The 14,476-nt window shown below is 51.3% G+C and overlaps 2 protein-coding genes across 4 annotated transcripts in view; both read right to left on the bottom strand.

Moving 5' to 3' along the window:
- Nucleotides 1-14,476, bottom strand: part of GLIS1 (GLIS family zinc finger 1) — a 225,378-nt gene that overhangs the window by 120,505 nt on the left and 90,397 nt on the right. The window lies entirely within an intron of this gene.
- LOC129497799 (proline-rich protein 3-like) lies at nucleotides 643-5,758 on the bottom strand. The gene is made up of 4 exons (XM_055306953.1): nucleotides 5,501-5,758; nucleotides 4,176-4,231; nucleotides 1,229-1,276; nucleotides 643-1,066 (listed from the first exon to the last, which is right to left on the bottom strand). Exons 1-4 carry the CDS (start codon nucleotides 5,756-5,758, stop codon nucleotides 643-645), a joined length of 786 nt encoding a protein of 261 aa, XP_055162928.1.

Consider the following 14,476-nt stretch of genomic DNA (forward strand, 5'->3'; position numbering starts at 1 on the left):
GAGAAAGGCTACGTACAAGGGGATGCACAGTTTCACAAAGCACAGTGATCACAGACCAGAGTGGTGGGGATCATGCTACTGATGCAGGATCTACAAAATCCAAAAGCAGGGAGAGTGGCCTTTCAGGGAGTAACTCTGCACCAGTCATCCATACTTGACCCCAGGTCAACCTGGTGAGTTTCACAGAGCAAGTGGCAACTTTGGGGGTAGGGTTTGTCACATAAAAAGGACTTAAAACAAGCTGCTAGAAGAAGGGAATGGTAGGAAACTGCTCCAGGGCTCTTAGGAATCGAGGGCAGTGCCGAGGGCTGGGTGGACAGACGCACAAGAAATAGCACCAAAGAGGTTTCCTGTTCAGCAATCAGCGAAGGGGAAGAGGATCCAGGAGGCAGTTGAAGAGAGCAAAGGTGGGGTCCTGAAGGCGAGTCTCTGGAGGCTGGATCGGAAGAAAGCCCACACGCTGGGCACCAGTGATGAAACAAAACTCTGGACCCCAAATGGGGGAGGTGAGAGATGGGGGTGAGTGTCACTGACTGAGGGTGGTGGGTGGAACAGCCTCACAGTAGCCGTCACAGGGCCACAGGGAAATATATGGCTGCTAGGTCAGAGGGCTCCTTCCAGCCTGGATGGGAAGGCACAGTCTCACAGAGGAGGCCCATTGGCGCCTGGGTGGTAGAAGGCACAGAGGTCCTCATATTGACAGTGGCCCTTTTTGGCAAAGTGTCGGCAGACAGGGCGGTTTGATTTGTCTTCCATAACTTGGGGGCCATCCTTGGGCAGGCAGGTATTTTTGATAAGAGACCAACTTTTGAGCCTTTGGGGATTTCTCTGCTCTTTGTGAAAGCCTCCTCTGGAAGGACGCCCATGGCCTGGACCAGGAAAAGGAGGTTCAGTATTGGCCCCCCACCAGCCACGACCATATGGGCCGCACCTGGGGCCCAGGCCTCCCCGGATTGGGCCTCTGCCCCTGGGAGGAGGTGGGAGGCTCAGCAGTGGTGGAATCATTGGTCCCCTTAATCCTGGAGGACCTCTGTGAAGAGAGTCTGCATTCTTTTCTGTCTGGCTCCTTTCGCTCAACACCGTGTTTGTGAGATTCATCCAGGTTGCCTGTAGCAGGAGTTCGTTCATTTTCATTGCAGTGTAGTATCTCATTGCATGCACACACAACAACTTATTTATCCATTCTACTGATGGTGGACATGTGGGTGGATTCTAGTTTGGGGTTGACTTGGGATCACCAGGCTTTCCATTGGCCATGGGGGGAGGGCCCAGAAGGCTGGGTGGTCAGAGTTGCCATTCAAAACATCCCAGGTAAAAAAACAAAACAAAACAAAAAAAACAAAACAAAACAAAAAAACATCCCAGGTGATTCCAGAGGTAATCCAATCCCTCTCTTTAACTGTTGGTCAATCAGAATGATCCTCCGCACCCCCTGCCTCAGAGTAGTTTAGAGAAGGCTGCACTTCCACCTTCCTTGGGCGCAAGTCTGGTCACAAATTGTTATCCTAAATCATTGCAATCTGCGATCTCTGTAGAGTCCCCTCTCCCTTGCTGTTCTGCGGCTGCGCGCATGAGCTTTTTATGCTACCCCCCCCGGGCCCCCCCCCCGCCTTCTTCAGAAAGGTTACAGGATAGAAGTCAAGGGATCAAGAAATATTAGTTTTTTAATGTCTTCAAAGCATTTATTAGAAAAGAAGTATTGAGATTTTAATGAGTTAAATAAATAGCCATTTCAAGATGTTAAAAAACGAAATAAAGCAAAAAGAAATTACAAAGATACAGGCAGAAACTAATAATATAGAAAATATACACACATGTGCACACACAATAGAGATCAATAAATTAAAGTTGGTTCTTTGAAAAGATGAGTAAGATCGACAACTGACAAGACAGATCACAAGAGAAAAACAACATGAATAAAAAACTAGTATCAAGGATGAAAGGTGAGTCCACACTCGATGTTACAGGCAATATAAAGATGTTTAGAGAATATTATGAATATGTTTATGCCTATAATTTTGAAAGGCAGTCAAAATGGACAAATTCCCAGGAACATATAATTTACCAAAATTGAGGGAAGTAGAAACCTGAATCATTCTACAGGCATTTAAGTAATTGAAAAAATGATCTAAAAATCTTCTTACAAAGATGGAGCACTTGGGTGGCTTAGCTGGTTAAAATCTTCCCATAAAGAAAATTCCAGGTCCAGATGGCTTTTCCAGTGATTTCTACCCAACACTCAAGGAAGAAATAATTCTAATCTCTCATTCTTCCAGAAACTAGAAGAGAAAATAATCCACAATTCACTAGCTAAGAAAACCACTGCTATTGAATTTCAAAAATGACAGTATGAGGAAGGACAATTACAAGTCAATTTCATTCATGAGCAACAATGGGAAAATTCTAACTAAAATATTAGCAAATTTAATCCAGTAGTAGGTAAATGGAAAAAAAAACCATAATTACCAGATTGAGTATATCCAAGGAATTCAAAATTGGTTTAACATTAAGAAGTCATTTAATGTTATTCACCACATCAGATTTAAAAACAAAAATAATGTTAAGCATCTCAATAATCGCAGAAAAAGCATTTGATAACATTCAATATCCACCCATGATTTAAAAAAGAAAACTTCCAGTCAATCAGGAACAGAAAGGAGCTTTCTTCATATGATAAGGAGTATTTACGAAAAGCCACCAGTTAGTGGTAAAACGTTGAAAGCTTTCCCTCTGATGCTGGAAGCAGACGAGGATATTCTCTCTTCCATCCTCCACCTTCCACTCCTACAATAGTCTATATTCTATTTTATATAATAATGTTAAATGTTATAGTAAGGAGGTCCTAGCCAGAATGGAAAGGCAAGAAAAAGAAATGCAAAGATGTAGAATGCAGGCATGCAGCTGACATCCACACCCAGGCTTTTCTGATTCTAGCCCACACAGTGTTCCCACCTCTCACTGCAACTTGAGTTTTACCTGTTTTTTGTTTGTTTGTTTTTATTTTGTTTTTGTTTTTGCTTTACCAGCCTTTAATCCTGCCTCTACTCCCTCACTCAGTCATTCAGCAAGCAGCTCGCTGGGCCATCTGTGAACCCACTCACGACCTACCGCTGCTCTCTACCTGTGATTTGTTCTAGACTCCCCTGTCTATACTCCCCTACATTCTGGGGACTGGAGCCACTCTTGTACTCCTCTGCAGGCTTCACTGTCCTGACCTCTGCTTCTTTAGTGCCTCGTGGGCAAGACAAGGTCTGCTTCACCTGTGCCCCTAACACTGCACCTGCAGCAGGACCCAGCCAGTGCTTGCCAAGCAATGAAGAAGCGGACTGTGACAGTAGCCACAGAGTTCCATTTCCTAGGAACTTCCTACTTCACCCACACCCATCAGTTTCTGCCATCTTTGAGATCATTCCTGCTGCTATTCACTGAGCAGATGCCCAGCACTAGCCCTACGCTGGGCCCACACTGGGTGGCTGTTGGGATACACAGGGGCACATTGAGATTCAGCCCCTCCCCAGCAGGCTGACAGTAGCCACGTGGGATGGAGGGAACAAGAAGGTGTCTGACCCAGCCTGTAAGGTCAGGAGAGGCTTCCAGGAGGAGGAGGCTTCTAAACTGAGCAACAGACAATGAGCGGGTATTAGTGTTTGAAGGAGGGTCAGAGAGGATGTCTGGGACTGGGGAGCTACAAGTGGGTCCCTGAAGATAAAGTGTCAACGAGGAATGGGGGGGGGTCACTGAGACCAGAGGGGTCACTCCTGTAACATATGAAACTGTAGACTATCCCTCCCAGAAAAATGTATGAATATGTGCACAAGATTGCACCCATACTTTGAAGCCCAGGTACTAAGAATCTGGACTGTATCCCAAGGGTGGTAAAATCAAACTGTTCCAGACTTAGGGATGAATAGTACAACTGAGCTTCACTTGTTCACTTTTGTCTATGATGTTGGCTAGGATCCAAAATACACCCCGCCCCCCGCAAGGCTGAGACTGACCTCCCAGCTGGAAGAGATGCTCTACTTCCAGTTTGCAAGGGTCCTGCAAGCCTTGGCTCACAGCACAGGGCAGAGCGTGTCCAACAGAGGCCTGCCAATGACTCCATCAAGGGGAGGGAAATGTCACTATCTGCCCCGTGAGCACCACCACCACTACCAAAATTGCTAAGCACTTACCATGTGCCAAGCAGTGACGGGTAGGCATATGCCAACAGGCAGGGGAGAGGATATTCCTAAAACAGGACACGTGTGAGCAGAGGATGTGGGCGTGAAACAGCTTGGTGTTTCGGGAGGCCTGGCTGGAGGATCTGATGTCAGGACACAGACCGGACATGCCCGGAGACGCTGGCCCCTGTGGGCCAGATCCTAGAGCTTGGCTGCTATCCTGAGGGCAGGAGACAGCCAGGTTCCAATGTGGGCTTAGAGAGATCACTATGTCTGAGTGTGAAGAGGGATCCCACACGATGGAGGTAACTGCCGTACTATGTTCAAGGCAGTGCATGCGGAGGGGTTAGGAGGAGGCCAGGAAAGGTATCTCTAGGCAAAGAGGTTTCTCTGTGTCTCTTCATCTTGATAGATAATAACTATAGGCCAGCTTGGTGCCGTACACCAAAAATCGGAAGGCAAGGGTGCCTGCCTCCTCATTACCGTCACAGCAACTCCACTGGGCGTTGGCCGTAGGAAGGAAAAATTGAGCAAAACAGATATTGGCCTAAAAGGACAAGCTTCCTCCAGGTCAGCTTAGGCCCAGCTGGTCAGAAGTCCCGGTCCCTCCCTCAGCTGACAGATGAGGCCAAGACCCCCACAGGGTTAACCAGAGGCCATCACGGCAGCACCGCAGAGCATAGAAGTGGCCAAGCCAGTCCTGAACCTGATCCAGGCTTCCCCCTCTCCCCAATCTGCCTGCCTCCCACCCCCAGGAGGGCCACCGAGGCAGCACAGAGCAATAGCGAGGCTCCGGGGATCTGGGAGCAGCGTGTCCTCTGTCCGTGTCCTCGCTGTACTCCCTGTGTGCTGCTGGCCAGCTCCTCTCCCTGTCACTTCAGGCCAGGTGGCTGTCAGGAAGCCCCTTTCCCGCCCTAAAAGTTCATTTACCCAGAAGCCAAAGGAGGGATGAGCAGAAGGAGCCAACCAGCACACAACCAGCAGTGACCCTGGAAGGGAGTGGTTAGGGAGGTCACTGGAGGAGGAAGTGGGACCTGACCAAATGACTGGAAACCAGGCAGCAGACCCAGTGGAAAGAGGGCCACCAGGGTCCTGGGGCCTGGAATTCCTCAGTCACACGAAGGGGGCAGGGAGTGGAGGGCAGAGGGAGCAAGTTGGACCAGATGCTTCCAAGGCCCTGCAGCTTCATCCTGACAGCCCAAGCCTCAATATCAGGATCTGCCTCGGAACCACGTAGCTTGGAACAGATCCTCATGCTCTTGAGCCTCGTCAGCCTCGTCTGTAAACTAGGTGGAACACCACCACCCTCCTGGGCCGTTCTGGAGATGGAACCACACCAGGAGACAGACACACAGCAGCCGTGTGACAATGGCCACACTCTCCAGAACTTCAGCAAGCCAGCCCGGTAAGGCTGGGGTGAGGTGGCTGGCGGCCCCGCCGGGCCCCTGCTGCCGCGGAGCCCGCCGCCCTCGTGCCAGGCCGCTGGGGAAACCTCTCAGGCCCACAGCCGGCTTCCCCGCTGCAGTCAGAGTTTTCCTTGGCCTTCCCGTCTCCCCCTGTCCCTCAGGGTGGCAGCTCTGAGAGGCCCTGTCCATCTCCTCAGGGCTGGCAGGAGGCGCCCCATAAATCAATCACTAAATTCCAAGCAGATGCGCACAAGTTGTTTGGGTTGGAACCCTGGCCTTTCTCCCTTTCTCTGCGGCTGCCGTGAAACCAGACCCTCTCAGGTGATTCAGAGTTTGACAGGGCCGGGCCTAGATCCACCAGAGGGTGACGATAATATTTTCTTTCCTGTCTTACCTCGGAGACAGGGTGGGGTTCTTTTTTTCCAGCCCTCTCTCCTGGGCCCGGGGCAGACCCACGTTTACTCAGTGCGTATTTATAGGCCCGTGGGCTTGGGGAAGCCAGGAAGGAGGCCGGCCAGCTCCCCGCGGGGCTCCCCGGCGGGCGAACACTTTCTCCCCCAGGACTCCGTCTTCCTCACAGCCCTCCATGAGGCTCCGCCTGAGGAAACCCATAGTGCATGGACCTGGCTGAAGGCGGGCTCTCCTGCCGACCGTCTGGGTCCTCACCGCAGCTCGGACATTTCACGGAGCCCCAGTGTGTATACTTCCGTTCTGTTTTGGAAGCAGGGATCACAACACGTAACAGATCATCATGAGACGAGATCTAAAATGAAATACTACGCATGACTAGCTTACCCAGGGCCCAGCACAGTTTAGGGATTTGGTAAGTTGTCACTGGTGGTATTACCAGTATGGTGAGCGCTCAGACAAGGGACATAGCAGCCCCGTGACGAGGTCACAGCATAGCCAGAGTTCAGCTGGCTGGCTCCGCGGGCTAGGCCGGTCTCAGCTTCCTCGGCAGCCCACAGACTGGACTGACTGGTCCCTCCCTCAGCACAGGGGGCACCAGGGCAGCCAGTCAAGGAGCAGCAGAGGAAAGGAAAGGACACCACCACGAGTGCGCCTGTGTGCTGGGCCACCCCACGCAGCAGGGATAGGTCAGCCGAAGTCAGAGGCCGGTTCCTGGGCAGCCGGGCCTCGGGCAGGGTGAACACCAACTCATCCTTCCAAGATCCCAGACTTCCTTTATGAAGAACGCCCAGAAAGAAGGAAAAATACCTGAGTTTGCATCCAGCACCAGTTAATGACTCAACTACTTTTTGTTGTAACCAAACGGGAGGAGTATAAAATTGAGGCCATGAGTCTGGTTTAAAAACAGGCCAGTTACTCCACACCTTTCTTGGCAAAAATCCTGACCTGCCCCTCCCTGAGTGTCAGCTTTTCATGGGTCGGCAGGGTTTCCAAGGTCCCCAGTACTATGCCCTTCTGTGGGCCCTGGATCTGAAGCTTCCTGTCTGCGGGGGGGGGGGGGGGGGGGGACCTCTAACCACCACAGCCTGGTACTAAGCAAGTACTGTGCGTAGGTACCATGCTGAGCCCTGAGACTATCCAGCTCCCCACCGCAGCCCCATGACGTCGGGAGCACCACCCCTGTGCCCACTTTACAGAGGAGGAAACTTATCGTGCAAAAAAGTTAAATAGCTGGCCCAAAGCCATCAAAGATGGAAAGGCAGGATTTAAAACCCAGGCAGTCTGAGGCACTCTGCTGCCCCTACCCCTACCCTGTTCCCCTAAACACACACACACACAGACACACACACACACACCACACACACGTCCAGGGCTATGCTGAGGCAGCTCTCAGAGTCTAGGCTCAGCTGACATTCATGGCAAGACTATGACCTCATTATCTTTGAGCCTCGGTATTCTCATCTATAAAAAGGGAATAAAACACGTATCTCAGAGGGTTATTCTACAGCTTAAACAATACCAGATGACACACAGTTTCAGAGATCAACCTGATACACCCCCCCTTCCCTTAGAAGTTAATGGGACAGCCAAGAATAGAGAATTATACCAAGATGTAGATAGCACAGGTCTCAGCCTGTCCCTTGAGGCCCCACAGGCCTCTGCCAACCTCTCACCATGACCTGCTCTTACAGTACAGTTCTATCCAACATCCTCCAGAGCAATCTGGCTCTGCTGCCTCTGGGCCTATGCTCTCTGAATCACTCTGCCCATAACGTCCTCCCTCACTCCTTTCCTTGGCAAACTCCTACTCATCCTTCAGGACTGGGTTCAGCAGCCACCTCTTCCAGGAAGCCTCTTCTGACTACCACAAGCTAGGCTGGCACCTTTTCTGGCTCCGGCTGCTCCTAACTTCTCTCCATCCTGCTCACTCTGGGTTGACACAGCCAGTGCATACTCTTTTCTACTAGACTCTGGGCTTTTCCAGGGCTAACGCTGTGTCTATTCACCTGGGGTTCCTGGCAAAGGCACTGGCCCAGAATGGGTGTTCGGTAGACATGTCTGGCATGAATGAGTCAGGAACTCAATGGATGGATGAGGCAGGGGCGGGAAGCCAGACACCTGCCTGAAGCCATGGCTCTATGCACCCCGCCCCCCACTATAATATTGTCTCTGTGCCCTGAAAGCATTTTGTTCATCCACTTCCCTCACCCACCCCTCCTTTAGGGCACCCACACCTTCTCTGGGCTGGGCTCAGGGAGTATGGAGATGAGTCAGAGGGGCTCCGCAGAGCTGGAAAGGAAAGGGCTGTGATGTCCCAATGGCCACCTGCTCAGCACCACGGTGTGGCCAGGCTAGGCAGGCCAGGCTGCTAGAGGGGACTCTGCAAAGAGATAAAAGCCTGGGAAAGAAGAATACACAGGGAGGGAAGGGAAAAGAGGAGAGGGGGAAAAAAAAGGGTTCTTTTGGTATTTGTTTTCAAAGCCGCTGACGAAAACCAGATTTGAAGTTTGGGGGAAAAAAGGGATTTGGGCCTTTCAAATTCCACTCTCCACTAATTGACTGCAGTTTCCTTTGAAAGAGCCCCCAGCTCTTCTGAACAATGAGCAGCCCAGCTGGGACTTGACAACCAGTGGCTTCCAGGCCTCCCGGCTCCAGAGGGTCGGTCGCTCTGGCTGTGTGAGCTCTGGACAAACAAATGGATAGACCGGGGGCACTGGAACCCTCAAAGTGAACGCTTGGAGCCAGATCCTGTGCAAAGTGCTTTCCATGGAAAGAGGTGGGGCCAAGGCTCACACTCAGGTGTATCTGCCCCTGGTGCTCATCCTTTTGCCATTTTTCTGCCTGCCTCTCAAGGTGCTTGTGGCTTTCAGAGGCCATTGGGAACCATAGCAGGTTCAAACACAAAATTGCAGGTGTGTGTCCCACAACTGTGTGTGGTCCACCATCCCTGGGGCCAGGTCCCACGCTACCACATGTACTCCTCGGTGCCCTCTCCCCTACTCAGCCAAAGTACTCATGGTCCCCATTCTCCTTTGCCCAACAAAGTCAGAAGTGCCTCCGAATCAAACCCTGTTAATCCTCCAGTCTCTTCCCCTGCCTGACCTCAGGGCATCTGGCCAAAGGCTTCTCTCTGGGGCTGTTCAGAAACAAATATCCCTTCTCCTACTTTTCACTTACAGAAACCTAAACCCAAAGGCCCAAGAATCCCACAATTCAGTTCTCGTGAAATCCAGGGCCTCACCTGAGGACAGATCAGACCATTAACCCCCCTCCTATATGAGGCTCTTCTGGCTCATGTCTCACACAGAGGTCCAAAGGGGCAGAGGGACTTGCCCGAAGACACCTGGTCCACCCTAGGCTAGTAGGCTCTAAACCCAAATCTGACTGTGAGCCCCATCCCTTTCCCTGGACTGACCCATCCATCTGGACAAAAAGCCTTACTTCCCTTCCTGAGCATCACCCAAAAGGGATCTATAAGGAGGAAAACTGTAAAGTCCTGGAAATGTCAGCTGTCCCTCCACAAACGAAAAGCACCCTCATCCTTCAACAAAAGCTGGCCTCTTGGTTTTTGTACCCATGCTGGTCCCTGAGCCTGGAAAGTTCCTCCTCTCAGAGAACTCTAACAAAGTTGGCCCTGTGGCCACCTCCTCCAGGGCATGCTCCTGACCCCTCTGGGCTCCTGTGCTTTCCTCTCTGGTGCCCTGCTCTGCACAGTGCAGAGCCACTCTGCCCCCCTGCTGATTCCCACAAATAAGCCATCCCAGGGCCTGCAGGAAGAGCCCCAGTACTGCCTGGGGAAGGAGGAAGGAAGGTGGGGGAGCCGGAGGGGCCCCAGCACTCTGAGAAAAAGCTCTGGGTACAGGTCCTGACTCCATCATTTGCCAACTGTGTGACCTTAGGGAACTCACTTCCCCTCTCTGGGCCTTGGGTTCTTCTCCCGAAAACTGTGGGTGACTAACTCTGCCCTGTGCAGTGTTATGTAGATCAAACAAGACTGAGGATATGGAGGCACTTTGTGAATTACGGAGTTTTAGTTGGTAAGGACAGTGGAGGGGTGATGGTGGTAGTGGGGTGCTGGGGCCAGGCAAGCTCGCAGGCAGATTTCCCTAACACATCTTCCTGACATGTGGCTACCTCTCAGGCAGGAAGAGCCAGTTTGCCCCTCTGTGCTGGGGAAAAGGAGATGAATTGATGATCCCTAAGCACTTCTTCTGGAATGAGAACTGCCCCAGCCAGTACCGCACTTAGTCCCCCCGCCTGGAGGAGTGCCTACTACCTCTCACGCCAAGGGTGAGGTACTTGACTCAGGTCTCATGCTCAGGGCAGCCCCATCCCAAAGCCTTCCCTTTCCATACTTCCCACCCTAGGCTAATCCCAAAGCTCTCCTTCACAGAGCGTCTCCCCCACCAACAGGCACTGCCAGGCGTCGGCCTCACGGGCTGCTCCTGGTGCCAGGTGGCCAGGGCCAAGATACCTCAGTCACCCAGCAGGCCCAGAGCCCCTGAGCCATCCCACACTCACCCTGACAAATACCCTTGGGGAAATGCAAGCAAGCATGCTGCCTTGTTTCTGTTCCCCATTACGAGCAAGGATCAGTGCCTGTCAAAGAAGTCAAGCCTATGAAGTCTGATGAACAAGGATTGTTTTTTTTTTTTAACTTTTTTTTTAAATTTTTTTATTTATTTATGATAGTCACAGAGAGAGAGAGAGAGAGAGAGAGAGAGAGAGAGGCAGAGACACAGGCAGAGGGAGAAGCAGGCTCCATGCACCGGGAGCCCGATATGGGATTCGATCCCCAGTCTCCAGGATCGCGCCCTGGGCCAAAGGCAGGCACCAAACCGCTGCGCCACCCAGGGATCCCTGAACAAGGATTGTGATGGCAGGATGCTGTCGCTTGTAAACATCAGCTGCTTGGCAATCTGGGCTCAGGGAGCTGCTTTGCTTTGATGGGAGGACGAGCGGCAGAGCAACTCGACTTAGATTATTCTTGACACTGCAGGCAAGAGGAGGCAGGGTCCTTTGCACAGACTTCCCAGCAACACTGTGAGGGACTTTCAAGTTGCTATATGACATGCAAGGCCTTCCATCAATGGGTCTAGCCAACTTCCCCAGCCTGCATGTCTGTAACACCCCGCTGAGACTGCTTACTGTGCTCCATACTCACTGTGCCATTTCACATTTCCAGGCCTCTGCAAAGGCTATTCTACATGCTGATGAAGTTCTAGCCATCCTATGACACCCAGCTCAAATGCCACCTCCTCCAGGAAGCCTTCTGAGCATCCCACACAGTAATGCACACCTTCCTCCTGCTATAAGGTTTCTCTCTAGCGTCACAGAGCTAAGCTCTGTCTTTTCTCATGTTTTGGCATATGCCATTCCCTCTCCCTGCAGCTATAAATCCAACTCACCTCTCTTGTCTCAGATTAGAGGTCTTCTCCAGGAAGCTCTGCCTGATTTGCCACCAGGCTGCCTCGGATGCTGCCTCATACCTCCCAGCCCCCAGCACTTGCCCCCCTACCCGCCCCATACTGTTAACTATCAGTTTGCAAGTTCGTGTCCTATCCTAACCTAGAAGTTCTCTGCCTGTGATGCCCAGCACAGGCCTGGCACACAGTTAAGTCTTCTGTGCTGAAGAAGTTATGTTCAATCACTATCAAAGAGCCAAAGGGCAGGAGAATCCTCCACAGACTGTGTCTAAGTCCTTTCTATCCCGTCTAAGACTCACCAGAAAACCCAGCTTCTAGTAACTGAATAAATGAAACCACCAAGGGCTGCTATGACCCAAATGCAGAGGGCTTCATATGGAAGGAATCAAGGGCATCAGTTGGGAACAGACACTTTATGATCCAAGCCATAAACCTGATTTACACTGAAGTTTCTTCTTTCCAGGAGCTCTAGAAAGCTTTACCTTTGCCCCAGCAAAGCCTTGGGAACAAACCTTCAGAGCCACAGGAGACTGCCCATTATGACTGGGGGATGGGAAGGGGCTCCCAAATGCTCCTGCCCTCCGGTCAACCCTGTGGATCAAAGTCACCTGAACAAGGTACAAGGGGTGGCGCCTGGGGAGAGCCATACGCTGGAGGCCGAGAGACCCGGGCATAGTACAGGCTCTGCTCTGCACGTGGTGTGCATACCAGTGACTCTGCTGCCAAGCCTCAGTCTCCCCCTCTGTATGGTGCCACAGGAAGGAGTTTAGTGCTGATGCTCAAGGATATGGCCCAGCACAGTAACTTTGGGCTGTCATCTCACCAGCTGTGACCCAGGCTCTGTCCACCTCTGGCATGGGGACACTGGGTAAGGACGGTGCCTGCCTCCCAGAGTGAGTATGACACCAGGGGGGTTAATGCTGGACACAGATGTAGACTAGCGCTTGGCACTAGCCCTCTCCACTCTGTTCCTGGGTCTTCTCCTACCACCCTCAGCCATCAAATGCTGACAAGTGGAAACCAGGTCCTTCTAAATCCACTGTCCAAATTCATCCCTCAGACAAGCTGGGAGGTACATTGGCTCCCCCATTGGCAATGAGAGAAAGGAGGCCTGCAGAGGGGCCTTACGTTGCCTGAAATTTAGCCAGCTGGGCCTGGCCCTGGACTCCCAATTCCAAGCCCAGCGTTCTTTCCCTGACAAAGGATGCTCTAGACCAATATTGCTGTTTAGAAAAGAAGGAACAAAGCAGAGGGGGGCAGGGGGAATCCATCTTAGAGTCAACTCACGTATATTAGAAGATGTGTCTAAAAGACACCAACCACTTAGGGTCCATCGGTTTGCCTGTTTCTTTCTGTTCACCTCACCCCCAGTCACTAGCTCCCACTGTGGTCAGGAGCCGGGATGCCCTTTCCCACAGAGCGCTGGGCCCCCTCCCTCACTCCACCAGGCCTCTGTCTGGAGGAGGCCACCTCAGAGAGTCCCACCCTACCAGACTCCAGCCTCTCACCCCCTTTTTTTAAAAATCACCATATATCATACTACCAGACATAATATCATTTTTTTTTCATTAAACACCTATTAACTGAGTACTGTTATGTACCAGAAGCTGTTGTAGACATTTGGGAAATGACAGTGAACAAATCAGATGAAAGTCCTGATCTCCTGGAACTTACATACCAGGAGGAAGACAAACCACAAGTAACCAACATGACACATATATGGGCAGTATACTGTATGTTAGAATATGAAAAGTCATTTAAAAAATCGAGCAGGGTGATGGGATCATGTATGCCACGGTCAGGGAGGGTGCGGCATTTTTTTTAAAGATTTTATTTATTCATGAGAGACACAGAGAGAGGGGGGAGAGAGGGGGAGGAGGAGAGAGAAAGAGAGAGAGAGAGGCAGACATAGGCAGAGGGAGAAGCAGGCTCCGTGCCAGGAGCCCGACGTGGGACTCAATCCCGGAACTCCAGGATTGCGCCCTGGGCCAAAGGCAGGTGCCAAACCGCTGAGCCACCCAGGGATCCCCCTCTGTGGCATTTTTAATTAGGGTGTTGGGGTGGGCACCATAGAGCAGTGGGGGCAGTTAGCCCAGCAGATGTCAGAGGGAAGAGCATTCAGGCAGAGGGAACAGACAACTCGAGAGCCCTGAGTAGGGCATGTACTTGGCTAGAGTGGAGGAAGTAAGGAGGAGGAAAATAAATAATGCTGCAGTCAGAGGGACCCCAGGCCACTCTTGGCCACTGTGAGGACCCGGGTTCTTGCTCTGAGTGAAATGGGTATCATTTCACAAGAGCAAGTATTACTGGCAAAGAAGTGACAGATTGGATTCATAGTATAAAAGGATTACTCGGGCTGCTATGTTAAGAATAGACTGTCTCGACAGTTGGTTTGTTGTTTCTCTCCTCCACAAACTGTGACATCCATGAGGACAGCATTTGATCTGAGTTGATCCGCATCATCTCCTCAGTGCTTAGAACAAGGCTTGGCACATATTTGTCAGTAAATGTCTGTGAAATGGCTAAGTAAACAAACAAACATGCACTCCAGCCACAGCAGCCTCTTGGCTGTTTCTCACACATGCCAAACATACTCTGGCCCCAGGGCCTTTGCACTTACTGTGTGTTCTGCCTGGAATGCTCTTCCCCAAGATATCTTCACTGTTTATTCCCACACTTCAGATCTTTACTCAAACATCACATGAACACTGAGGCCTTTCCTAGACATGCTATTTAAGAAGGATATGCCAACTATCCCTCTGGTGCAGTCCTACCTCTCTTTCCTGCTCATTTTTCTGTGGCACTGTTACCAAATGACATACTTTACAGTTTCCTTTCTTACTATATCTCCATCCGTTTTTCTCTTTTATTCACTGATTAAATCCCAGTGTCTAGGACAGTTGCTGACATATACCAGGATCCCAGTCAATGCTTGCTGAACTTCCGAGTCACTCGGTTGGCCTGGTGTTTGGTCCAACCCCAGGAAGCAGTATGGCAGGGGATGGCTGTGGACTCCCTGTCAAACAGCAAGACGCCCTGCCAATCACAGCTTCGGGTACAGAGGCTAGAG

The sequence above is a fragment of the Nyctereutes procyonoides genome, unplaced genomic scaffold (genome assembly GCF_905146905.1).
Source record: "Nyctereutes procyonoides isolate TBG_1078 unplaced genomic scaffold, NYPRO_anot_genome, whole genome shotgun sequence".
In the NCBI taxonomy this organism is placed as follows: domain Eukaryota; kingdom Metazoa; phylum Chordata; class Mammalia; order Carnivora; family Canidae; genus Nyctereutes; species Nyctereutes procyonoides.

Coding starts and splice junctions, on each gene's coding strand:
- LOC129497799 (XM_055306953.1), bottom strand. CDS start 5,758: ATGGACAGGGCCTCTCAGAGCTGCCACCCTGAGGGACAGGGGGAGACG. Junction 1,277..4,175: donor CCGTCACTGCTTGGCACATG/GTAAGTGCTTAG, acceptor CTGACCACCCAG/CCTTCTGGGCCCTCCCCCCA. Junction 1,067..1,228: donor GGAAAGCCTGGTGATCCCAA/GTCAACCCCAAA, acceptor GTTGAGCGAAAG/GAGCCAGACAGAAAAGAATG.